The sequence below is a fragment of the Acinonyx jubatus genome, chromosome D1, assembly GCF_027475565.1.
Source record: "Acinonyx jubatus isolate Ajub_Pintada_27869175 chromosome D1, VMU_Ajub_asm_v1.0, whole genome shotgun sequence".
Lineage (NCBI taxonomy): Eukaryota > Metazoa > Chordata > Mammalia > Carnivora > Felidae > Acinonyx > Acinonyx jubatus.
Window position 1 is genome coordinate 11353631 of NC_069390.1, and position 27015 is coordinate 11380645.

The window sequence follows — 27015 nt, forward strand, 5'->3', positions numbered from 1 at the left end:
TTTGCTTTGTTTGAAGGGAGGTGGTTTAAAGGTAGCAAGAAAAGCAACTCAGAGGTCCAAGTAGACAAAGGTTTGCAAAGAGGAGAAGCAGTATAAGGAAAATCCAGTCAATAGCTAACATTATAAAGCAAATATTCATAGTAAGATGTCAATCACTTATCTTCTTGGAGATGTAGCATAGATCTTCCACTGGCTCACAGGAATAGGATGGAATGTCTTCACTCGTCGATTGTGGGTAGTCTGGAGCCACTAGTTTTATTCTCGACAAATGAATCCACCTAGCTATACCTTAGAGCTTAGCTGCTGTTGGGGTGCTGAGAAGAACCTGGAAGGGTCACTACCATTCAGGGTCTAATTGAGCTGAACGTAAATCCTCCTTCCAGGTCTTTAATAAAACCATGTCCCCTGGCTTGATCTGGGTAGGGACAGGTTCTTTCTTGGGTTGGGCACAAGTAAAGATGATCTACTGGACCGGTGCTAACTGATTAAATGTCTTATAAATTCGTGGGTTTCTGAATCAAGTAGCAGATCTGCTGTTAAGAAAGGAATTTCAAAGGGGCTGAGTTGGAGGTTCCTTTTTGGGGCCATTCTCAATCTCAAGAGGGCTACGGGCAGGAGTTTTGTCCAGGATTCTAAGGTTTCCTGGAAAGATTTTTGGCCAAGATTTTTTAAAGGGTTTGATTAGCCAAGGATGGGGTCTCCAGGCAGCATGGAGGTGGTCATGAACTCCCAAGGCAGAAGATACTTGTTGAGTCACTCTTGCAGTAAAGAATGGGCTGTTATCACTCCGCAGAGACTTTAGGAGCCCAAAGCGTGGGGTGATTTCCTTTGGTAGAGCTTCCATTACCTCTTGAGCTTTTTCTGTTCTACCAGGATGAACGTCTACCCAACCAGTGACGGTGTTCACAAAGACCAAGAGGTATTTATATCCCTGATGGGGGCATCTGAGTGTGGTCTACCTGCTAATCTTCTCCAGGGTGTGTGCCTTGTCTTTGGATGGTCTGGAGGAGTGGAGGTGGTCTAAGCCCTCCCCCAGAGGTGTTCTTGTGACCTAGGTTACAGGTCCTGGTGACTTCCTTCATCACCCTTGACAGGCTAATTCCTGAAAAGACTCTATTAACTAAGGAGGTTAATGTGTCTCTTCCCACATGAGAGGAGTCACGTAGTCCCTTGATGATTTTCCATTGGAATGCCTGGGGAAGCATCACCTTTTTGTCTTGTGTCCGCCATCCCTCCAGATGTAGTTGGTGGTCTTTCTGCTGAGCCCAGTTTATTTCCCTCTTTGTATATTGGGGCCTTTGTGGGAGGATTGGCCCATGAAGGAGTAAAGGTACCTCTACTGGGAGTTTGGGGCCCTAAAACCATCTTTTGGAGCTTGTTACACGTATTTGGGGCTGCCTGGCTTATAAAATGAATTCCCAGCACCAACTGTCCCTCGAGGGTATCCAGATCTACATGGGTGCTTCTGTGGCCCTTCTACCAGACGGGACTGAAAAAGAGCAGGATTTTCATCAGGTCCTTGGGTGATCTCCCTCACCTTATCATGGTTTACTAGCTTGATGATACATCTCTTCATGCCTTCCAGGAGGCACAGTACCATGTGGTCTCTGAAGGCTAGTCCCTGCTACCTGGGCTGATAATTCTGATAAGGGTCTATCTGAGGGACAGCTGTCATTCTAATGGGACATCTGTTAGGCTAGGTAGCATGAAGGACATCTGCCCAGATGTAGAATCGCTCCTCTGTACTGCAGCAATGAGAGAGAATGACCAGAAGGTCCTTCCAGGTTAGATCAAAAGACTAGAGTCAGGCTCCGGAATTCCTCAGTAAATTTTCTAGGATCCTCAGAAAACTGGCCTAAGCACTCATGGCACTGCCTGAGATCGGACATCAAAAAGGGAACAGAAGGGCACCAGGGTGGCTCAGTCGGTTAAGCATCTGACTCTTGATACTGGCTTAGGTTGTGATCTCCCGGTCATGAGATCAAGCCCACATCAGGCTTCATGCTCAGTGGAGCCTGCTTGGGATTCTCTGTCTGCCCCTTCCTGGCTTGCTCGCATGCGTGCACTCTCTCTCTCTCTCTCTCTCTCTCTCTCTCTCTCTCTCTCTCTGTCTCAAAATAAATAAACAAACTTTAACAAAATAAAGGGGGTGGGGAGCACCTGGTGGCTCAGTTGGTTAAGCGTCGGACTTCTGCTCAAGCCATGATCTCAGGGTTTGTGAGTTCTAGCCCCACATTGGGCTCTCTGCTGTCAACACAGAGCCTGCCTTGGATCCTGTCTCCCTCTCTCTCTGCCCCTCTCCCACTCAAGCATGCACTCTACCTCTCAAAAATAAACATTAAAACCAAATAAAAAGAGGAACATACACTCTTGTGGTCCCCTAAGGTCCACCTGCCATCTTCTGGAGGGGGCAAAGAAGCTCTTTCTTTTGGCCTGAGTCTGGTAATGGAGGGTAGATGGATTGATAGGGTGGGAGATTAGTTGCTTAGGCTGAGGAGCCAATGGCTGTTGGGGTGTTAATCTGGTCTTGGGTTGTTTCGAGGGGGAGTTACTGAGGGGAGCTACTGCAGGGAGAATTTCTTTCTTGGGACCAAACATGTAAATGACCCCTTCCCACTGTGCATGTTTTACATTTCTCAGGGTCATCCCTGAGGGCCATAAAGGCCTGGATGTAAGGGATCCCTACCCACTCTTCTTGTCTCTTACTGGAGAGATCAAGTTACATCTAGTTTTATAGTTAGGACTATCATTTTCTGACTAGATCTCTAGCTTATATGGAGGCCAAGGAATGTCACAAAAGAAAACGAGCATTTTCCTACTTATGCTGGCTTTCTTTCTTTCTTTCTTTCTTTCTTTCTAATGTTTATTTTTGAGAAAGAAGAGAGACAAGAGTGTGAGTTGGGGAGGGGCAGAGAGAAAGACACAGAATCCCAAGCAGGCTCCACACTGTGACACAGAGCCCCATGCAGGGCTCAATCCAAGAATCTCAGCTGAAATTCAGAGCAGGATGCTGGACACTTAACTGCTGAGCCACCCAGGTGCCCCTATTTAGGCTTTCTAATGGGAACTGATCCCAGTGTCTCAAAATATGTCCCAGAAGAAAGTCTTTGGGTATGGAAGTGGAATCTCCCCTTGTCTTCAGGGAGAGAATTGACTCCTGTTAACTGAAAAGGAACAACTAAACCAGGCCTCCCAATACTAGAAGCCTGGAGTACTATTTCCCTGAGGAGAGTTAGCTCTCTCTCTCTCTGGAACCTAATAGGATCGCAATTGGGAACTCTTCTAGAGAGTTCCAAAGGCGAGTGGACTGTGGGCATCCCCAGCCTGCTGTCCATTCACCTGGTCATCATGGCTGTGGCCAGCATGCCATGTGATGACCCAACAACAGCCCTGGTGTCCCAGGGCCCACGTCTCTTCCTGGCGTCTGCCATCCGGAGAGTGACAGCCTTCCGGACGACCCTAAATGAAATGATGCCTGATAATTCACCCTGATGTCCAGGGTGGATCCCTTGGAACCGACATCATCATGATTTCAAGATCACTGAATATCCCACTCTCCTTCTGTTGATAGGCCTCTTAACAGTTGGTGGCAAACAACAGCCACCAGAGACAGGGGTCCCTTTGAGTGTCTAAATATTTCTTGCCTGACCTGTTGAAGTCTCCTACTTGGTGGTTAGCTCTGGGGAAACTAACCTCTATTTTCCAGTTCTCTTTGCATCCCTGAATTATTTGGGTGGAGCCACATTTAATTAAGTGGTGGATAAGGCCTACCCACAGATCCACAGGGAGAGCTCTCTATAAGTGGGGTCCCTTGCCAGGGAGCAAAAGGGTTATAGCTTATTTTACAGTGATCTTTGCAGTCTGAGTTGGCAATCACGCAGCACCTGTGCAATGGGTGACAGACTATCTCCCAGGTCCCTGTGCCCCGCCACCAAAAGAGAGTGCCTATGTAGGTATAAGAGGAAGCGGCTGAAGCCACACAAGGAGGGGTCAGAGTGTCCCTGACCAAGAAGCAGATTCCTGCAGAGACAGCCTGGGAATATCAGTCACCTAGGGACTGGTGCAGAGGATCGCTGGTGTCGCTTCCACGAGAGCCCATGAAGCACTCTCTTACATGTCTGGGAGCACTAAGGAACAGTCCTATGTGTGCATACCCAGAGGAGCCAAAGTTTTAATTACCAGTGAGATGGAAAGCCCTATGGGATTGCTGTGCGTCCTGAGAAATGATCTCGGACACTTCCATACAACTTTTAGTCACTTAAGAGTGCCTTTCGGCTGGAAGGAGCAAGTGTCGCTTTATTCTTCGGAGCTGAACATTAGTTTCTCATAAATGCTACCAGACCATCCGGTTCCCAGGTAGATCAGAAAGAGAGAGAGAGAACAAAGGAATGGTGACTTGACTAAGCAACACTCCAGCCCGAGTGGTGGAAGTTGAGACTCACCGATGAAGAGGGTCCCTCAACACGCAGGTTACCTCCTTCTGACTGGTTCCCCAAAAAGATGTTGCCAGGTGGACTGGCGAGACCCGTCCGTCCCCTGAGGCCTCCACCCAGTGCATTCCAAGGATGTCCCTGGAGGCTCTGGGTCTCATCGCAAGAAAGAATTCAAGGACGGACCAGACATAGTGGATGAGCAGTTGCAAGCAGGAAAGTTTATTAAAGTGAAAGTATGCTCTGGAGAGGTGAGAGCGGGCCGGCTCCAGAGAGAACTGCACACTGGGGGTTTGGAGGTCTACTTTCCACCGACAGCTGTTAACTGGGGGTGGGATATTTATTACCCGAGGCGGGGATGTGTTGAAAGCAGCGTTTCGCGCCTTTCCTTCCTTATTTGGTCAGGGGTTTCCAGCCTTCTTTGTCAGACACTTTGGGCCAGTCCAGTTTGATCCGGCTTCCTGTGGCTTTGCTGCCAGGACGGGCCTCTGACTTTCTTATAGCTGCGCTGTCCACGACTTCCCCTTTCCTGGCCTCCAGGTATCCTGTTAGAAGCTAACTAGCTTCCTACTCTCACCGGAGCACAGGACAACCTAGAATCACGAGATAAGGGGTGTGGTGCGATGATGAACAAACCAGGGAAGGGACTTAGGAGGATCTTGGATCCAGGAAGGAACTGGGGAAGCTATTACTGGACTTCCCAGGAATCCCGGTCTCCAGCTCAGATCCAGCTGCTAGCAGGAGGCCCTACAAGGTAGCTTCTCGGGCAGTGGCTAACTGCTGAGAGTCACTCTGCCCAGCGGGAAACTACGATGGTCTTAACTCTGGAAGAGGGAATGCAACACTGCACCTAAGTGGAAAAAAAACAACAACAAAAAAACGCGTTTCGGGAAGAGAACTCGCTGTTCGCCCACTCCGAAAAGCTAGAAGCAGACGAACACGCCTCCAAGCTCTTTCCCGGATTTTAGTGGTTGCCTCCAGCCAGCCCCTCTCTCAGTACGTCTCTGTTATTGGTCAGCATTGCCAAGCATCAGCAGTCACAGACAATATCCGGAACCAATCGTCTCCAATCCCCACCCCGTCTCTCCGCAACCTGTGAGTGACATACACGCGAACCAATGAGAAATGAAAGTGGGGATAAGAAAACGAGACTCCTTCCCCTTTTCCTCAGCTTGTTCAGCAAATGGTAGAAAAGGCTGAGCAGCTGATACCAACCACCAATCCGTAAGGATGGAACGGGGACGAAGAGAAGAGTGATGGGAGGGGGTGACGTGGCAGTGACGGGGACATACACTGAAATGAGTGGCGGAAATCCCGGCCAATCGGTGGTCGAATTGGCCGGGCACTCTGCATTCTCGGGTCCTCCCCGAGCGCCGGAGACTTCGGGAAAGCACCAATGAGCTTGAACATGAGTCTGATTGGCCTTCATTCGAACCAATCATCGGCGTGCCTGGAGGACGCGTCCCACCCTGGGCTCTCACTGGGCGGTGTGGGATGACAGGCCCGAGAGAAATGCCAATGTCCTAGGGGTCCTCCGCAAGTGACGCTCGGCGGCACCAATCGACTGCCTCCTTCCCGGCGGCCGAGCCCTCCTCCCGCGGCGGGCCTGGCGGGGCGGGGACGCTGCGCGGCCGCGGCTGATGCGCTAGCCGTGTGGGGCGCTCCGGGCGGCGACGGCGGCTCTCGTAGGCGGTTCCGGTCCTGTATCTCGGGGCGGCGGCGGCTCATGGCGGCGACGGAGCTGAGAGGGGTGGTGGGGCCGGGCCCGGCGGCCATTGCAGCTCCGGGCGGCGGCGGCACCGGTCCCCCCGTGGTGGGAGGCGGCGGCGGCGGCCGCGGAGACTCGGGGCCGGGCTCCGGGGCCGCGCTGGGCACGGTGGCCGCGGCGGCGGCGGCGGGCGGCCCGGGCTCCGGCGCCGGGGGAGTGGCGGCTGCGGGCCCGGCCCCTGCGCCGCCGGCGGGGGGCTCCGGCGGCTCGGGCGCCGGGGGTTCGGGCTCGGCTCGAGAGGGCTGGCTCTTCAAATGGACCAATTATATCAAAGGCTACCAGCGACGGTGGTTCGTGCTGAGCAACGGGCTCCTGAGCTACTACAGGTAACTGCTTCCGGGGCGCCGTCCCCCACCGCAGCCCACAGTCCCCGCGCCGTCACCCTCTGGAGCCGGCCCCGCAGCCAAGGTCGCCCCAGGCCCCTTTTCGTCACCTGCGCGCACTGACAGCCCGCGACGCGAGCCCACCTGCGCGAAAGTGAACGCCCCGGGGCTTCCCTCTCCACCTGGGTTACCCGCTCTTGGTGCAATACCTTCCCCTCCGTCCCTGGCCTTTCCAGTTGTTCGGAGAGCATCTACTCTTCCATTGTGTTTGCGCCAGCACGGCGGTGCAATGATGAATTCTGCGAGGAAGGCGCTGTCGTAGGTGCTAAGGGGCACATGTAGGAGAGCAAAGCCCCGGCATGGTTCGCAAGGAACTTGCTGTGAAAGTCCCAAATCTTAGCTGTCTGTGCTGTCTTAGCTGTCTCCAGAATTCAAGGTTATTAGCAGCCTTTGATGTACCCGCCGTTGCTCTCTCCACGTTCAGGCACAAGGACACCAGGCACAGGGTGGCCTCCGTATCTCTCCCCTGTCTTTATGTCTCCCAGACTTGGCATATGCTTTCGCCTTCTGAACAGCCCATAACGGAGATGTGCCCTCCAGTGCTGCTTTTATTTACGCTGACCCCACCTCCCACCATGGGAATGATTCCAGTGGTCTCTCCGGTATTTCCGGGGTCTCTTTGGTTGGTTCGCTTTAAGTTTTATTAAAAGAAGAATCCATGTCTTTGGTACGATTACTTCTGTTCAACAGTGTTTGTTTTGGAATGTTTAATATATATTCGTGGCAGCTCACAAGCTTGCCATAACTGTAGCATGCTTTTGGCTACTCCGGTTACGCCAGATAGAGGGGTTAAGATGCTGGATGTGGAGACAGGACATAAACATTTCCTGAGTACTGGACAGTTTGGGTAGTTTCATTGACTCCCAACAATAACCCTGGGGATCAGGAGATATTCCCATCTTACGATGAGGAAACTGAGACTTAGTCTGGGCAACTATTCCAAGGTCTTGAGGAGTCAGGATTTGAAACCGGTTGTCTTCACACCATCATAACCTAAAACCCAAGTTAGTGTTACTTGAATCAATCAAATAACAGATAATTGCTTGCCTATAGCAAGTAAGTTTCTAGATTTCTGTTGCTATATACAAAATGTGTATAGTTTCTAGATCACAGTACTTTATACAAAATGTACAAAAGTTTCCACTGTTACTATATACGAAATGTATATAGTGTCTATATCACAGTACTTTATACAAAATGTATAATAAAAGTTTCCTTTAAGGGAGGGGCGCCTGGGTGGTTCAGTTGGTTGGGCGTCTGACCTGACTTTGGCTCATGATCAGGTCATGATCTCGCAGTTTGTGAGTTCGAGCCCCGCGTCGGGCTCCATGCTGACAGCTCGGGGCCTTGAGCCAGCTTCGGATTCTGTGTCTCCTTCTCTCTCTGCCCCTCCCCTGCTCATGCTCTGTCTCTTTCTCTCAAAAATAAACATTAAAAAAAAAATTTTTTTTTGTTTTTAAAGTTTCCTTTAAGGGAGACTTTGCTTAATATAATGGCACTTCTAATTGAAATATTTTTTGTAAAAAAGTCCTATTTGAGACCCAAAATGCTGTTAAGAGCAGCTCACTGTATTTCTTTTCCTCTGCACGTAGTCACTCTGCTACCAGGAGAGGTAGGGTGAATGAATCTCTTCCTCAACCCCACCGTATCAGCACTTAGAGGATTTTGAGGGGAAATTGAAGGTGGGAGTTGGAGGTTGTTGAGGGTGAAAAATGCCTTAGCACATCCTCACTGTTCCTGCCACATTGTGAACAGTTCTGTGGGTCATTTGCATTATTATATTCAGAAATGATTTTAATTTTAACCCTCTCTCAGTACGCATCCAGGATGATCGGTTTAAGGTTCGATCACACATCTAAAGTTTTAATGTGTGTTCCAAAGTTTTTCTCCTATTCAAGTTCCTGTTTTCCTGTTATACTGACCATCATCCTAAAGTTCGGTTGATTTGTATCCTAACTTGGCTTGTAAGTCACTATTAACACTGCTCATTTTCTTAAGTTGTGTATCAGCTGAGGACTTTACTGTGTGGTCTTTTTTCTCCAAATTCTTATCAGATCATCTTTCCAGGCCATTTGATTCTTTGATCAGTACCAGTCTTAATACTGATCTTGGTTGGACATTAATAACTTCTCTGTTGCTATCTCTTCAAGAACTTGTAACCACCTTTAACTTCTGTCTTACAAGAGTTAGGGGCACCTATCTGACTACAGATCAAACTGCTTCCAAAGCATACTGAACCACATATTGGGAAATATGCCATAGGCCTGTCTTTGCCAACTAAGATGGTCCCACCCACAAACCAACCAAGCAACAGGAACCAGGGTTATCAAATCTATGCACTACCTTCAAAATCACAGTGAAGTTCTTCCTCCCAACTATACTGGTGGTTTATTCTTCTTGACAGGGTTCTCTGTGTCCCCGTCTCCCTACAGTTATTTAGCTAAATTGTCATTTCTCCTGCTTTTCATGCCTCCAAAACCAGTCGTCTCCTCTATATGCCTTTTACAAAATACTGCTTTCTTTTTAACTGAGACCATATACTTCCTAGACCCATCCTGTGATGAACTGTCCTCATAGGCTTTGACAGGCCACTTCCCTCTTTTTACCCATCCTTACATACACAGATACATGGATGTCCCATTACTTAAAGCCGTATGTAGAATCCCGGCTTTCCCAGACACATGGTGACAGGGCCATAGCATTAGTCTTCCTGACTAGCTTCCAGAGATTGAGTTACTATTTCTGCTGGCCTTAAAGGGAACTTTCTGGTCAGAAGGCAGCACCTAATTAATACTGTGGTGCCTGAAGAACTTATCTTGCACTCTCAAAACCATGTCTTTCCAGCCTCTGCACTAATCATTTATAAACAGAGGTGTATCGGCCTGAACCCAAGAGCTCCTGAGTCAAGCCTGCCTTACTCCTAGGGTTCCTTGGTATTTCTGCAACTGCTACAGACTTTAGGTGATTTGAGAAACTTCTTTAGTTTATGAAGATGACCCAGGCAGAAGAGATTCCTAGGAAGTGGCTTGTGAAAAGTTCCAGCACGTTGTGAGGAACGCAGTACAGGGTCCGAGCAGCACCTTTGGAGTAGAAAGCCAGGGTGAGCTGGCCTGTCAGCTGCGGGTCTGAAATTCAGCCTGCATTATTCATAATGTAACTGAAGCCTGGGGGCGGGGGAGGGGAGGGGAGGTAAGGATAGAAAAAACAGGGATTCACATTACATCGTGGCAGGTGCAGGGGTGAAAAATGGCCCAGTCCAGTGAGACCCCCCTGGCCATCCCCTACTGCTCATTTGTGCCTTTGAGGAAGAAAAACCAGTTTCATGTGACACACTGAACAATAGCAAATCTGTCTTCCTAAGCACAGTAAACAGACTTTCTCAAACATACCAAGTCTTCGTTTCTGGAGATGGGGTGTGTGTCATTTCTGGCACGCAGGAGCTCTGGACGTGCCAGGTGTGTTGGGCCGCTTGGCTCCAGTGCAAAGGAAATGGCTCTGCTCTGCCCTGTGGCAGTTGGCCAAGGACTTTGACCTCTTTATGTTCCAAGTTGGTCAGGGAAAACTGTGGTCTCACCAGGCAGGTCTCTGGGCAGAAGCAGCGGGTGGGTGGAGGGGAAATTCACTCAGCTTGCAAGGTATACTGAGTCGTGCTAGTAGCTTGGTATTTTACATGAAGTAGCTCGTAGCCTGTTGTCACCAAGCAGTGATGTAAAGTTCAAAAGTTAGTCTATTAATAGAGCCGTCAGTCAGAGATGGGGAAAATTTTTACACCCAGTCCTCCGAGAACAGATTTGCTGAATCTTTCTTAGCTATTAATAGGATGGCTTAGGAGTTCCCGCCAAGCGAGGCCAGCGGACCTTTGGCGAGAACATATTCCAGAGAGAGTATACTACCTGGTGATTCTTTTAGGATTATTCTTTACCCCCACAGAAAGCTAGTCCTTTCTCTTTCCTGTCATTTGAGCTGTGGTCGATATTTAATACCCTAAGCATCTCAGCATTCCTTACACTTACGCAATATAATTCTAACCGTAGTGTGACAGTTCTCATTAGGGCTGAGTTACAGTTGGGGGGGGGTGCAGTATATGTAAAATGCAGCTATTCTTTAAGGCGATGAGATTGTTACAAGAAATTTTGTTGCGTGAGTTTACAAACCACTATTTTATAACTATACCCTGCTAAATAAAAAGGAATTCCTGCCTACAGAAGGGCACAAGGGAACTTGTTGGGGTGGTGGACATGTTCTACAATTTGTGGAGGCGGCTACACAATTGTATACATTTGTCAAAACTCACTGCCTTACACACTTAGCATTGCCGGATTACCGTTGTAGGTCGTGAATGCTCCCGCGAAGGCTATTTCCACAAGGCTAAGGGAGAGAGCTCAGAACTCCGAAACAACACTTACTGGCCGTGAAAGGAGAGCCCTACTGACAGTTTCTGGAATTTGAGGGAGCCATCTGAGGGAAAGAGTAGAACTTGCTGTTGCCTAGGACTACCGTATTTTTGAAAAGGGTTATGAGAAGACAGCGTGGTGAAGGATACTCCATCCGTCAACTTTCTCCTTAGCTTGTCTTCATCTCATTATTGTAGGTCAAAGGCCGAAATGAGACACACCTGCCGTGGTACCATCAACCTCGCCACGGCCAACATCACCGTGGAGGACTCCTGTAACTTCATCATTTCCAACGGGGGTGCTCAGACCTACCACCTGAAGGCGAGCTCAGAAGTGGAGCGACAGCGCTGGGTGACAGCCCTGGAGCTGGCCAAGGCGAAGGCCGTGAAGATGCTGGCGGAGTCGGGTAGGGAGCGAGGCACGCCGCGTCGGGGACGCGTCCTGTTTGCCCCTGCTAGGCACGAGTCTTACCTTCTCCCTCGCTGTCGTTCAGTTATCAACCGTCCCCTAGTGTGTCCGGCTTCTCTTCGTCACGCGGTGTCTCTCCCTGCAGCGGTGGCTTGCAACGGGGGGGGGGGGCAGTGCTGCCCTGCAGGGGACACTAGGCAGTGTCTGGAGACATTTTTGTTGTCACAGCTGAGGCCTGGTGGTACTGCGGGCACCAGTGAGTAGAGGCCAGGGATGCCGCTAAGCCTCCTGCAGTGCACAGGACAGCGCTCACAACAGAGATGGATCCGGGCTCAGATGCCAGTAGTGCCGAGGTTGAGAAACTATCCTGGAGGCGTGACAGGTGTCTTTTGGCTTTTAATGCCATTTGACCACCTTAACATTTTGAGAAATAATTATTTTATGGCTAGGGCAGTGTGAAGATGATTACAACTCACAATTTGGTTCTATCTTTACTTTTTTCTTTCTCCCCTGACAGTTTCTTACTTATTTTTTACATTTTTTTTTTTTTTTTTTAAGTAGGCTCCATGCCCAGTGTGGGGCTTGAACTCACAACCCTGAGATCAAGAGTCACATGCTCTACCGACTAAGCCAGCCAGGGGCCCCTTTCTTATTTTTTGTTTAAAAAAAATTTTTTTTTAATGTTTATTCCTTTTTTGAGAGAGAGACACACATAGATCATGAGTGAGGAAGGGGCAGAGAGAGAGGGAGACACAAAATCTGAAGCAGGCTCCAAGCTCTGAGCTGTCAGCACACAGCCTGATGTGGGTTTGAAACTTACAAACTGTGAGATCATGACCTGAGCCAAAGTTGGACGCCCAACCGACTGAGCCACCCAGGCACCTCTCTTATTTATTTCTTAATTGAGTTGAAACAAACCATCTTTATAGATTACCAAAATCATTACATGTGACACTTTTTTTTTTTTTAATGTTTATTTACTTTGAGAGAGGGAGAGATCTCTGTGCAGATGGCAGAGAGAGAAAGGGATTGAGAGAAAGAATCCCCAGCAGGCTCTGCACTGCCAGGACGTGGGGCTCAATCTCACGAACTGTGAGATCATGACCTGAGCCGAAATCAAGAGTTGGACGCTCCACCGACTGAGCCAGCCAGGTGCCCCTACATGGGATACTTTCTGTGAAAAATCTTCATTTTGCTACCTTAGTTTCACTAAAAAGAGCAGTCTCAACATTTTTTCTTCAAGGAAAATGCTAGGATTTCCCCTGTCCCAGCTGTTGATGGTTTAATCACACTGAGCTTATTCACTCAGACCTTGACCAAGATGGTCACCTGCTGGCTGTTGTTCATCTCCTGTTTTTCTTATCCCTTGTCACCTCCCACACTGGATTTTATAGCTGTTGGTCAGTGAAAGGAAAATTCTCTGCTTGTAAGTTTTCTTGTAACGGGTTATATTTTGACTTTGGTCCTGCCTCTCAGTCTAGCAGACAGGGCAGGCTTTCCTTATTTCTTTTGTTTTGATGTTAGTGCTGATGTTAGCTCCCCCAAAGAAAGTGACACTGCTGGAAAAGCGTTTTGCTGTTGCAGAGTGTTAGGTAGAAAACTGCTAGCGAAGGGTACGACACAGCTCTCTGTCGGATGTTTTGTTGGAGGGTCATTTAACACAAGACCTTGCGTCGCTTTCAGTGCTATGATGGCTTTCGTGTCAAATGAGTTCATCACAAAGTTCCCCAGCTCTCCTTTGGAGAAGATAAATCAATGGGTCTTTTGGTGATGTGGACATTGTTTACCAAGAGCCAGACTGCAGCTCTCAACCCCTTTCATACAGGGTTCTCCCATCACCCAACAGATGGTCGCTTAGACTGGGTTGGAACCCTCAAGCTTGAGTTCAAAGGCTCAACAATTCATTCCCAAGGCCAGGGGCCATTTAATTTCTCCCTCCTGTCCTCCGGGTCATTGGTTCTCAAAGTTCAGCGTGCATTGGAATGGCCTGGGCAACTTACTCAAAATGCAGGTCCTGGGCCTTGCCTCAGACCAGTGTAATCAATTTCTGGGGGTGAGGCCAGAGCTTCCTTGGCACCTTTTAGAAGAATCCCAGGGGTGGAGGGATTGAATGTAGGGGTCAGAAGGTATAGACTTTAAGTTATAAAATAATTAAATACTGAGGAAGTAACATACCGCATGATGACTATAATTAACACTGTGTAGTATATTTGATAATTGCTAAGAGAGGAGATCCTAAAAGTTCTCATCACAAGGCAAATAAACATTTTTTCCTTTTTTTTTTTTTGTATCTATATGAGATGATGGATACTAACTAAATTTATTGTGATAATCATTTGGAAATAGATGTAAGTTGAATCAGTATGCCTATATAGTGCCATGTCAATTATAACCCAATAAAACTGGAAGAAAAAAGAAAAGCAAAATAAATGCTTGTTGTGTGGCCCAGGGCAGGGGGTTGAAAGGAAGAACCACCCCAGGTGTCCCTGGCACCACACCGCAGTCAGATCGGTGGGGGGCTGTGAACCGCACTGTAGTCGAATCATCTGGTAAGGGCGAACACCTGGTGGGTCAGATCGCCCGGCGTGAGAGCCGGTTTAGTTGTAGACAGTTGGTAGGGTTCCGACCCTCAGCCCTAGCATCCCGTAACTGGAGTCCTCTAACTCGCCCTCGGGCCCCCTGCAGATGAGTCGGGAGATGAAGAGTCTGTGTCACAAACCGACAAGACCGAGCTGCAGAACACCCTCCGGACGCTGTCCAGCAAGGTGGAGGACCTGAGCACGTGCAACGACCTGATCGCCAAGCACGGCACTGCGCTGCAGCGCTCCCTCAGCGAGCTGGAGTCCCTGCGGCTGCCCGCCGAGAGCAATGAGAAGATCAAGCAGGTCAATGAACGGGCCACACTCTTCAGGATAACGTCCAATGCCATGATCAACGTAAGTGCAGCTGGCACCTGTGTAGCTTTTTTTTTAATGTTTTTAAATTATTTTTTTAAGGTTATTTATTTTGAGAAGGAGAGAGAGAGAGAGCGAGCAAGTGCGCGTTAGCGGGGGTGGGGAAAGGAGAAGTGGGGAGAGGGAGAGAGAATTTCTGTCTCAAGCCGGCTCCGCACTGCCAGCGTAGAGCCGGTGTGGGGCTCGAACTCCTGAACCGTGAGATCATGACCTGAACCAAGACACCAAGAGTGGGACACACAACTAACCAAGCCACCCAGGCGTCCCCTGTGTTGCTTTTTGATTCTTCCGCTCTGGAAAAGTCATTCTCCCCAAGTGCCGGAAAATTGTAATTGATAAAGCACAGAACCTTAGGTCCTGCTTCACTGCTCAGGGGACTTAAGTTACATTGTTTGTTGCATGAAATAGAACAGGCCGCACAGATGGAATGACTTTCATGCTCTGCTCCAGCCATGGGTCAGCCCACCGTCCCAGCGTGGGAATTAACTAGGAGTCCAGAGGTCCAGCCTTGCTTCTGCAGCTGGCAGGATATCTGCCGGTGATGTTAGTTGACTCCCTTAACCTCTCCGGTTGTGGTTTTGTCTATTTGTTTTTAATCTAGCTTTATCTGTTGGATCTGAGAGGTCTCCAGGGTCCTTTTTACAGTTGTGTTTGAGCTTCAGGTCTTACCGTACTTTGCTAGTGCATTCTGGCCTACAGTGTGGTAAGTGGGGGCTGGCCATGTGCTAGGGAGAGAGAGCTTTATAATACGAGTTAGTCCCATCTTTAGTCCTTGATTTCAGGGGTAACTCCAGGTGATAGAACAAAATACTCCAGTTTGGGTACTTTGCTTTCAAAAAGAAGGGACCAATCCTTCTGCCTCCTTACGGCTCCAGCCTCGGGTGGCTGTTGGTTTGTGGGCATTAGTGATGTATTTCAGATAGGAGGTGATAGTTCTGAAGTGAATACACGGTTTGAACAGTGCTGTTTCTCTGATGGTGACCGATTCTCACCTGGCTGGTTGTTTCACTTAGCTTGCACATGAGAACACCAGAGTATGTGTCCTAAGGCAAGTGAAGAGTATTCTGAGAAAGGGCTTATGCTGGCTTTTCCTCTAATTAAATGGGATGAAATTACTTCACTAGGGCCAGGTTTTCGCTTGTTCAGAGAGTGATACTAAGATGTCTGCTTAGAACTAGTTTAGTTCACATGCCTTCTAGAGATCAAAGGTCTTCTCCTGTGACCAAGGGAAAATTTAGTTTTTCTCACTTAAAATCCCTTTGTTACTTAATAGAAAGTTGTTCTAACCTATCATTTTCTGAAGTGTTGAACATTTTCTTCAGTGCTCTGATTCACACCGGGTAGAAGAGACTAATTATTTTTGTCCACTTAGGGACTTCAGGAAGATCACCTGTCTCCCAGGACCATTCTGCCAATCAGCATGGATGCTTGTGTTTCTAATGTCTAGTCGTGTGCTCTTTTCCAAACTGTCCCGCTTCTTAGTGACTGTATGCCTGTTTTTCAGGTCCTTTTATGATCAGGAAAATCTCAAATCATTCAGGTCAATTAACTTTGTTTATTTATTTGTTTATTTTGAGAGAGAGACCAGAGAGAGAGCAAAGAGAGAATCCCAAGCAGGCTGTGAGCTGACAATCTGGGGCTTGAACTCATGAACTGTGAAATCATGACCTGAGCTATAGTCAAGAGTCGGACATTCAGCTGACTGAGCTCCCCAATAAATACACTTTTAATTAATTTATTTAAGTGTTTATTTTTGAGAGAAAGAGAGTACAAGCGGGGGAGGGGTAGGGAGAGAGAGAGGGAGACGCAGAATCTGAAGCAGGCTCCAGGCTCCAAGCTATCATCGCAAAGCCCCATTCAGGGCTCTGTCCCACGAATCGTGAGATCATGACCTGAGCCAAAGTTGGACACTTAACCGACTGAGCCACCCAGATGCCCCTAGATATATTTTGTAAATAGAATAGCTCAGGACACAACAGTCTCCTGACAGTGAGTGTTGCCTTTTATCCATGTCATGTGAACACCCTGCTCCAAGTTTTCTTCTTCTCTGATGTGAAAATTTTGCTAAATCAAACACCTCTTGATTAAAAGATTTCCCATAAAACTGAAACTTAGTTTGGATTTTTTTTTTTTTTTCAAAAATGCTTATCTTTGTTCCTTGGGGAACAAAGTTGTAAATGTTCAGAGTTTGTGTTGAAGGGAATGATCCCTTGAAAGCGAGAGGGAAGTTTTGTTTTGTCATTCTGTTCTCCCCAGTACCTCCTGTGCCCCCTTCACAGCTGGTTGTTGCTTGCGGTGCATTTTTTTTTTTTTTTTTTTAATCATTGTGTTGCTTCCTTTGTATTTTTTAGGTGATGATGGCAAGGCCTTAAAATTAACATGCTAACTTCACATCTCAAAATAGGCCAAGTTTTATCAAAGGAAGAGTACATTGCACTCAATTTCTTGTTTGCTTAGGACATAGCTTTTCTTATTACCAAAGTGAATCTGACCAAGGAAGTAAATTTGACACTGTTAGCGTATCCATTTGCTTATTCGGCAAGCATCTACTGAGCACCCTCTGTGCTCTAGGCCCTGTGCTAGGGAATATAAAACAGTTGTGGATGTGGTGCCTGCTCTCCGGGAGATTATTCTCTAATGAGGGGACAGAGAAGTAACCAGATCTTCATAGAGTGGTGCTAAGTGCCGTGATGGAAAGGAACACAGGCTGCTATGGTGTAGTACATTCAAGGTGTTTAGCTTAGAGTGGGAAGATTAGAGAAGGTAACTCCTCAACTAAATTCTGAAAGACCACAGAGAATCTTCCTGTGAAAAAAGACAATTAAGAGCTTGGGGCCCTGAAGTCCCAACTGCCATGGTTAACCACCTCCATAACCTGCTTCCTCTGTGAACTCCTGTCCTTTTCTATAAAACGGTGACGATGCTAGTAGCCACTCAGAGGGTTGTTGAAAGGCGTTTAGTAGCTAATTGACAGAAAGTGTTCAGCAAAGTGCCTGATGTATAATTGTCTCACTAAATTTTAGTTATGATCAGTATGGAAGGAAGTGAGGAAGAAGAATAGATCTAAGCACAGCTCTGGCTGTGTGGATCCCTCCCTCTCTCCCAAAGTCTGGGAACTACTAATTGACTATTAGAACAAGGAAGTAGCTAGAGATAAGGCTGGCCAGGGATTAAGTGTGGGGGAGGGGAGGGGTGCAGATCCTACTCAATGGGCTTGGTAGAGTGGATTAGAAGCGGATAAGACCGATTTTGATGGAGGCTTAACTATGATAGCTAACACCTTATTGAATGCTTACTGTGATCCCAAGATTTCTGAGTGCTTTACATGTGAGGCAACCACTCTTTGAGACAGTTGCTGTGGTTATCCTCTGTTTACAGATGAGGCACAAAAAGGTTAAATAACTTGCCCCAAATTCCATAGCTAGTTAGTAGGACGGAGCTGTGATTTGAACCCCGACGGTGGACCTCTACAGTAGGTACTCTGTACTGCCTCTGAGGGTGGAGGATGGAAAGAAATGTCCACAGCTCCCAGAAATAGTAAAGAAGAATCAATAGCACTTGATAATCGGAAATGGGAAGGGAAGAAAAATTAAGAATCAAGGATGCCTCCTGGTTTCCTGGCTTGGGCAGGGAGTACTGTTCTTGGTACGGAGAACAAACACCAAAGGGAGAGGCAAAGTCAGAAAGGGAATGTGGTGAGTTCACGCTGGGCCCCAGTGATTTTGAGATTACTTTGAGCCATTGGATGGACAATTGGATACTCTGTCTCCATGAACACAGAGCTGGAATAGTCATTAGCCTATAAGCAGAGGGTGAAACCATGAAAGTAGATATTCTGTTTACCTTTTAGATTCTCCATACCAGGGCATAGACTTTTAAGCTTACATTGCTTCCTTCCTTCATTATTCATGAAGCAAACTTTATCAGGCTCCTCCTATATGCAAAGCCAACTAAGTTAGGAGCTGGAGATATATATATAATTAAGGTATAAACGGTGTCTTCAAGTTGCTCATAATCCATCTGGAGGACAGAACATCAGTCACGATACCGCTGTGGATGGCATAAAGCAGATGTGCAAAGTGCTATGAAATGCAGAGGAGAGATGGGCCGCTTAGGAGATCGTCACAGAAGAAGTAACATTTGCCATAGACCTCAGAGAATGAACAAGACTTGGCCAAACAGAGGAAGCGGGCAGGAAAGGGCATTCCTGGCAAAGCAAACAGCATGTGCGTGTGGTGGGCAGGCCTGAAAGAAACAAGTGTCCAAGAAATGGTGAGCAGTTCAGTGTGGCTCCACCCTTGGGAGGTGCCTGGGGAGGAGGATACAGGGCAGGTGGTGGCCACACCTGAAGGGTCATTTGCTTTCAAGCCAATAGTTAGGTTCCCAGTGGGGAGCCCATGAAGGGCCTAATATGATCAGATCTGTGTTTTGTCTCTAGATCCCTTCTTGGATGCCTCAGGTAGCTTCTAGTTGTTAAGGTTAGTTGTTTCTCTTAGCGACCAAAATAAAAATCAGTCACATTGCCCCATATTTGATCTAATTCAGGGCAGATTCCCTATTCTCAGCATCTGAATTCCTCAGCTTGAGGTGACCTGAGCTTGGTCCCGAATGTATTGAAAGCAGTTTTCCTCTGCTTGTCCTCATTTTTCTTTTAGTCAATAGATTTCTTCTTTTGGTTCAGTTCACGTAGCTGCCCTTTGTGATGTTGCCACAAATACTTCGTCTAGGTTTACTGCTCACTTGGCATTTGTGTAGGCCTCATGACCAGGAATATATAAAAGAACCGTGATGACCATGTTGAGCTTTTCCCCTGGGGCTGACCTTGATTGCTTCACGGTCCTGGCCGTGGAATAACAGGGATTCTTTGGCCGTAATATGCTAAAGTTCCTAGAATAAAGTGACTTAATGGGCTTGCAGAGGCCTGCGGGGGGAATCTCTGCCTGGCTGAGTTGAGCTGACCCCTCTCCACTCTTTCCCCATACAGGCCTGCAGAGACTTCCTCATGTTAGCCCAGACCCACAGTAAAAAATGGCAGAAGTCCCTCCAGTATGAAAGAGACCAGCGTATCCGCCTGGAAGAGACCCTGGAGCAGCTGGCGAAGCAACATAATCACCTGGAGAGGGCCTTCCGGGGCGCCACCGTGCTGCCTGCCAACACTCCCGGCAGCACTGGTTCCGGAAAAGGTAAGACGCTTGGTCCTCGGGGTCGCCTGTTCACACGTGAGCCAGGGCCGTCTTCTGCCCTTGATAGAACAGCTGCAGACTCTCGAGAACCAATGACTACTGTGACAGGGAACTGGAGCCGTTTCCTTCTCCTGGCTTTTCCACTGCTTTCTATCATGCGTGGCCATGTTTGTGGTTCGCGCAGTAAAGATCCTGCCATGCCTGGTTTGGGTAAAGCCGAGCCACGGTGAGCGACAGGGCTGCTTCTCCCTGCAGATCAGTGCTGCTCTGGCAAAGGAGACATGAGCGATGAGGATGATGAGAATGAGTTTTTTGATGCTCCTGAGATCATCACCATGCCTGAAAATTTGGGCCACAAGTAAGTTGTCCTTGCCTCCCCCGAAAAATGAGCACATCTGACCTTCGATGTTGAGAGATATTTAGGTGGGAGTATCGTAGTTGTCAGGGTTAACTAAGATCCGGACTCTTTTCCTTAAGCGAGTGGAACACCGTCAACTTTTTTACATGAGCAAGTTCTCCAGAGATGTTTACATTCACGCACTTTGAATCTGAGTGTTGTCGCTCGGTCACCCATTACGTTACCGAGTTGCGCTTATCATTCCGCTCTGCAAAGACGTGGCGAGGAGCGGAGTCTAGTTGTGATCTGTGTTCTGACTCTCGTGTGTCTCCCGCCTGTGTAGACGTACTGGCAGCAACATCAGTGGAGCCAGCAGTGACATCAGCCTGGATGAGCAGGTAACTCTCACCTGGGAGCCATCGGGTGAGGGACTCGGGTGTGATTCCCAAGGAGTGGTGTGTAAAGGGCTAAGAAAAACAGAAAATGCTGATTCTTTAGTATGGGGGCAGGGGAGCTTATAAATACCGGGTTTTCTGTTCTTTGTGGGTAATTGAATGGCTTTGTTTTTGCCCTCAGTACAAGCATCAGCTGGAAGAGACCAAGAAGGAAAAGAGAACTAGGATACCATACAAGCCAAACTATAGCCTCAATTTATGGAGCATCATGAAGAACTGCATTGGGAAAGAACTCTCAAAGATCCCCATGCCGGTGAGGTTCTTACACACCGGGCTTGCCCCGTGACTGCCCCACCCACTTGAGAGGCAGCTCGTGACATGGTCTTCGTTACCCTTATAGTCATAAACTGCCCCTTCAAATTAGCTGCCTTAGTGTAGTCTATGGATCTGGTGTGTTTCCAGAGCATTTAGAATCAGATGCATTGGTTTATAATGTTTATGAGCAGATTCCTAAGCTAGATGTGCCTGGGGGCATGCACAGATAAATAGGGCATAGTTTCTGTTTTTCAAAAAGCACATAGTTTAAAAGAGATGGACATGAAAACAGGTAGACAGTTTTACTCTCTGTGGTAGTGTTACGGGAAGCACTGTCCATACACAGGCTTGGGGAGCGCAGAAGCATTGTTCCATCTGGGAAGATGAGGACCATCTCCATGGTGAAGTCAGTGTTTGGGCTAACCTCCCTGCCTCCTGTCCTGCCCTCCCCCAGTCTGTCCACACCGTTATGAAAATGGCTTTTCTTTAAAAAAATTTTTTGTTTAATGTTTATTTAGTTTTGAGAGACAGAGCATGAGTAAGGAAGGGGCAGAGAGAGAGGGAGACACAGAATCCAAAGCCGACTCCAGGCTCCAAGCTGTCGGCACAGAGCCCGACACGGGGCTCAAACCCACGAACTGTGAGATCATGACCTGGGCCCAAGTCAGACGCCCAACCAACTAAGCCACCCAGGCACCCCTGAAAATGGCTTTTCTCAAATTACAAAAGTAGTCATGTCACTCCTTAGCCTAAAATCCTTAGCTGGATCCTTTTTGCTTTGAGCATAGTCCAGATTCCTCAGTGGGCTTGATACTTCCTCTCTTGGACCAGTTTCCACCCACACTGGCCGTCTAGTCACTCAGTTACCTTCAGACATGCAGAGGCATCTTGGTTTTTTCCCCCGCAGGGCATTTGCACAGACTGCTCTTTCTGCCAGGACTTACATCTGCTCTCCACCCACCCGTGCCGCTTTTCTTTTCCCAGGGCTAATACTCTTTTCTTCAGGATTCAGCTACGGCATCATCTTTTTTAGCAAGCTTTCACCGTGTGTCCGGTCAGGGTGGGAGGGCTGTCCTTTGTGTTCCAACAGGTTCCGTTGCTCGTTCATTACATAAGCATTTACTGAGTGCCTGCGATCTGCCTGGTGTTGGGCCGGTGTGTCAGTTAGGTATAGGGTCAGTGTAAAGAAACATTTCAAATCTGTTTGTGTAAATCCCGGGGTCAGCCAACTGTGGGCCTCAAGGGCGAATCTGTCTGCGACCTGTGCAGCCTGCAAGCTAAGAGTAGTTTTTATATTTTTTAAATATTTCCAAAGAATCAAAGGGAGGATAAGATTTCATGATGTGAAAATTGCGTAAAATTTCGATGTTCGTGACCCTCCAGCTTTATTGGAGCGCGGTGATGCTCATTCATGCATCATGTGTTGTCTGTGGCTGCTTCCATCCTGCACCAGCCGTGTTGGGTCAGTGTAACAGGCCACATGGCAGTGTCATATGGGATAGTAAATATTTAGGCTTTGAGGACCATGTAAATATTTACTATCTAGCCTTTCACAGAAAAAGCTGGCCAACCCCTGCCTTAAACAAATATTAGCTTAACTCATTCTCATGTTAAAGTCCAGAAGTAGGTGATCCAGGGCCCGTGCCATACTCCACACTCTCAGGACCAGGCTTCTTTCTGTCCTGTTGCCCTGCTAGGGCCTCAGTTCCTAGGTCTGAAGTGGCCGCTCCTGCTGGGACCCTCAGCGTCTCTCATTCCAGCCAGAAGGAAGAAGGAAAGAGAAGAGCATGTCCTGTCTTTTCAGGGTGCTTCCTGGAAATTACATAAACTATCTTCACTTTAGTCTCTTTGGCCAGAATTTAGTTCTATGGCCACAGCTAGCTGAAAAAGAGGCTGGAAGTGAAGACTCCTACCTTCAGTGGCAGGACCTCGTTAAAAATTGGGGGGTTCTATTTCTTGCAGAAGAAGGGCAGAATGGAGAGCGGGGAAAATGCAGGAAGTATTCCCTCCCCTCTTGGGTCTTATGGACCAGAGCGTGGTTTCTGCCTCTCCACAGACGGTGTTCCTCGTGGTCTATAGAGACTGTGTCTTGTTGGTTTTCGTATCTTTGATGCTTAGCCGGTGCCTGGCACATACATACATACCATTCAGTAGATGTTGAAGTGATTCATTAACTGGTCTTAGAAGACAAAGATTTAGGGGCACCTCGGTGGCTCTGTCAGTTGAGTGTCCGACTCTTGATTTCAGCTGAGGTCATGATCCCAGGGTCGTGGGATCGAGCCCCACATCAGGCTCAGCACAGAACATGGAGCCTGCTTGGGATTCTCTCTCTCTCTCTCTCTCTCTCTCTCTCTCTCTCTCTCTCTCTCTGCCCCTCTGCCCAGCTCATGCACTTTCTCTCTCTCTCTCTCTCTAAAAAAAAAAAAAAAAAAGAAAACAAATAGATTAATAGGTAGGTGTGTAAGAAAATGTCAATCTCCAGACAAGAAAAGGCCATGAGTTAGCATGTTAGAGACACATAAAACAATTGGTTCACTAGCGGCCTAAAAAGAACCCCCCCTGCCCTGGAGCCTTGCAGAAAGTAGTGGGAAGGTGGGCTGGAAAGGCAGGCCATTGCAGCCTTGGAAATAAAGTTCCTGGGGTGCCTGGGTGGCTCAGTCAGTTGAGCGTCTGACTTCGACCCAAGTCGTGATCTCACGTTTCATGAGTTCGAGCCTTCGGATTCGGTGTCTCCCTCTCTCTGCCCCTCCCCTCTCGCTCTCTCTCTCTTTCTCTCAAAATAAATAAACATTGAAAAAAGACCCTTTTTTTTAAAAGAAAGAAAGAAAGAAGTGCAGTTTCTGCTTAGAAATAACTTCTGAGTCTCGGTGACCTTTCTCTCCTTTACCAGTAGTTCCTTGTTGACATTGCCACTAGGGCTGCGCAGTCCTGGACCTGTTTGCCTGAAACTCTAGTCCTCACCCTTCCCTGCTTTATGCTGTGTCACAGGAGAGTCGATTCCTCCAGGCAGTTTCTCAGGCTTCTGTGCCTTGACGTCCAGTTGGGCTCCACCAGTGCAAGGCACGAACGCGAGTTTGGAGCGAGAGAGGCGGAGGGACCCCAGGGTACTGCCCCCTCCCCCCTGCCCCCCCCCCCGGTTCAGCTTCTGCGGGTACCCCTGGCCTCTGAGCCCTGGTCCTCCCACTGCTTCCCTTTGTTCCTCCAGCCCAGAGCCCGTGGCTTCCTGCTGTTGGAATCTCTAGGGTTGTCTTTGTTGGCTGCCTGAGCCTCCATCAGCCTAGTACCAAATTCCCTCCTTCCTTCTGCTTTAAATCCGCAGGTTCGTTTGTTTCCCTGTTGGGCTTCTGGGTGATAAAGTGACCAATATGAAAAGTTTGGCGCTTTTAGAGAAACTCTGGTTCCTGGAACAGTTGCTGGGGGCCTGGGCTGTGCGAGTGAGAACGGCGAGGGCTTAAGGCTGCACCGATTCCAGCCCCCGGCTGTGTGCCATGTGTCTTGTAGCCATCGGTGGAACACATTGCCCGTCTCGTTTTCCTCAACACGCACGGAAGTGTTACTTCGTGTGGCCTGAAATTCTGCCGATGAGAGATTTTGTTGGCCTCGTTTCTAAGGACCTTCTGTAAAAAAGGCTCTTGAGGATTTGAGCTGTGTTAGTCCATTACCCCCTCAGTGTCCGTTTTTCTTCCACTGGTTTTCTCGAAGTGTCTCTCAGTGTTGAGAAGATGGTTTTGGAGTGTGGCGCCCTTTTTAGTTGAGGCAGGGGTAGATCCTGCTTTCCAAAAGAGGAGCGTTTTTTTTTTTTTACTTTTTTTTTTTTTTTTTGAGAGGGGGGGGCAACATGAGTGGGGGCGTGGGGGAGGGGCAGAGAGAGAAGGAGACATCGAATCTGAAGCAGGTTACAGATTCTGAGCTGTCAGCACAGAGCCCAGTGCAGGGCTGAACCCATGAACGATGAGATCGTGACCTGAGCCGAAGTTGGACGCTTAACTGACTGAGCCACCCAAGTGCCCCAAGAGGAGTGTTCTAATGTTGGTCCAGTGGCTCTGCATTCGTGAGGAATTTTCCCAGATAAATGCTGGGTATATTTCTCAGAGAAAAAGTAGGCTCTAAGCTTGCTTGCTTGCTTATTTATTTATTTATTTATTTATTTATTTATTTATTTATTTTTAAATGTATAGATACATAGAAACATGATAATATTAATACTGGTTCTCTTTGAGTGACATATCTCAGGTAAATGTTTTCCTTTATACTTTGTTTTTAAAGTCGGTTATAGTAAAAATTATAAGACACTTCACAATTGAGAGGACAGTCAAATATTATAGTAGTATGTGGCTCAGGGGTTGGTGGGTAGAAGGTTGTACAAAAATACAGAATACAAAAATAGAGAAAAAGAGCATAGGAAAGAGAAGTGTTTTTGTTTTAACTGAAATATTGCTCTAGGCCGGCTCTCAGTGAAAAGGGAGTTGCTTTCTTCCTTCCTGTCTTCTCTGGATTCAGAACTCAGGCTAATGTCACTTGTTCAGTGATATTGCTGTATTGTAAAGCTAAATCAGCTTTATGGGGTAGCCTGGGAACCTAACCTGTTTTTACAGTAATTTTTTAAGTAGTAAAGTCATCTTAAATTCCAAACGGTTAGTTTAGAAGTTAACTCCTGCGGGGATGGAGAGACAGTGTCTCTTTTGTTCACTTCTCTCCGTACCTAGTGGGTAGTACAGGGTCTGGAACACATGAGGGCTCAGTAAATATTTGTGGAATGCATAAGTGAATAAATGAATATCTTCCTCCTGACAGAAACACGCGCGCACACACACACACACACACACACACACACACACACTTGATCCTGTGGGTGAAAGTCCTAAGTTGGCTCTAAAACTTGAAAGGCAGAAACACTCAGTCCCCTGTCAGCCTCCATCATGAGCACTCCGGTCCACAACACGACTGTCCGGCCTCAGGGAAGAAATCAGAATCCTGGCCTGATGTAGAACTCAATCAATAATTCACAATCATCTCCTCTGGGGTGTAGAAGCTAACTTTTGTAATGTTTTCTTTTCACCAGTCAGGACGTGCCTGTACTTATAATTTATCAGCCTCTCTTTTCACCCTCAAGAATTTTAAATACCTCACTTCCTCTCTGGGTATACTTGTGCTAAAATACATTTCCTCTTTGATTCATTCCTTCTGTACCTATTTGATGACCGTTTCCCGTGGGTGAGGCATCAATAGCTTATGGCTATGCAATGATGAACAGAGAGGCACGGTTCCCATCTCAAAGAGCATACAGTTAGTGAAATAAATGAAAACAGTAATGTATCTTGCTCATTGACAGGGTCAGTCGACCAGGGAGAGAGGGTTGCTTGCAGGTTAGATCTCAGAGCTGGTCTCCTGAGCAAAGGCGTCTTCTCTTCCCAGTGATTTGCTTTATCATCTCGACATCTTGATATGTCTCTCCACCTGCAAAACAATGAAACGGTCTCTTATGGATGTGTGGGCAAAGTTTTTATATCTGTTCTTTTCCTGACAGGTGAACTTTAACGAGCCCTTATCCATGCTTCAGCGCCTTACTGAAGATCTGGAATACCACGAGCTGTTAGACCGAGCTGCAAAATGTGAGAACTCTCTAGAACAGCTCTGTTATGTTGCAGCTTTCACCGTGTCCTCCTACTCCACTACTGTCTTCCGTACCAGCAAGCCATTCAACCCACTCCTTGGGGAAACCTTCGAGCTGGACCGATTAGAGGAGAACGGGTACCGATCCCTCTGTGAGCAGGTAAAGGAGCCTCGGGACTGTGATGCGTTTACTTTTTGAAGACAGGGGTGACTTTTCAGTTGATCCCCCTGGGTGTCCTATTTGCAGAAATTCGGTCCCTGTCATCCCAGACTGCCGTGTCTTTTCCTTCAGGGCTTCAACACTAGAGGCCCTGGTATTCACCTACTGTTGTGGGGATAAAAATGTCAAGTGTGAATTCGGGGTGTTTATCATCAGTTCGTAGGCAGCATCTTTTCCTTCTCCTTCTTTAATTTGAACCACTGATTTCTTCAAGGTGAGTCATCATCCCCCTGCTGCTGCACACCATGCCGAGTCCAAAAATGGCTGGACATTGCGTCAGGAAATCAAAATCACCAGCAAGTTCCGAGGCAAATACCTCTCCATTATGCCCCTCGGTAAGGCCGCCATCCTTGTAAGAATTAGTCCTCCAGGAGTGAAAGATTTTCTGGCATGATGGAAGTGGTCCCTGGCTTAGGAGTCAGGAGACTGAAAGTCTGATTTGGGCACTGAACCATCCTCTCTAGCTCTGGGCAGCTCGTTTGACTTCTCAGCTATCAAATGAGTGAGGAGCCAGGAGGCTCTTTAAGGATCCATCCAGGCATGAATTCTTTATCTTCTTAGCTATATTTAGTAAATCTTTAAGCAGTGTTTTAGAATACATATTCTAGCGCATGC

At 47.7% G+C, this 27015-nt stretch overlaps 1 protein-coding gene and 1 long non-coding RNA gene across 2 annotated transcripts in view; one reads left to right on the forward strand and one right to left on the reverse strand.

Moving 5' to 3' along the window:
- Window positions 1-4625: 4625 nt before the first annotated feature.
- Window positions 4626-5886, reverse strand: LOC128311758 (uncharacterized). Its single transcript, XR_008290331.1, has 2 exons — window positions 5723-5886; window positions 4626-5280 (listed from the first exon to the last, which is right to left on the reverse strand). It is a non-coding gene; the product is annotated as an uncharacterized LOC128311758 (long non-coding RNA).
- Window positions 5887-6156: 270 nt separating this feature from the next.
- OSBP (oxysterol binding protein) overlaps window positions 6157-27015 on the forward strand; it is a 35064-nt gene continuing 14205 nt past the window's right edge. Inside the window, exons 1-9 of the mRNA XM_053203136.1 lie at window positions 6157-6524; window positions 11173-11381; window positions 14069-14319; window positions 19322-19520; window positions 19776-19878; window positions 20201-20255; window positions 20434-20565; window positions 26095-26340; window positions 26615-26735. Coding sequence (XP_053059111.1) covers window positions 6157-6524; window positions 11173-11381; window positions 14069-14319; window positions 19322-19520; window positions 19776-19878; window positions 20201-20255; window positions 20434-20565; window positions 26095-26340; window positions 26615-26735 — 1684 coding nt within the window. The remainder of the gene's footprint in view (window positions 6525-11172; window positions 11382-14068; window positions 14320-19321; window positions 19521-19775; window positions 19879-20200; window positions 20256-20433; window positions 20566-26094; window positions 26341-26614; window positions 26736-27015) is intronic.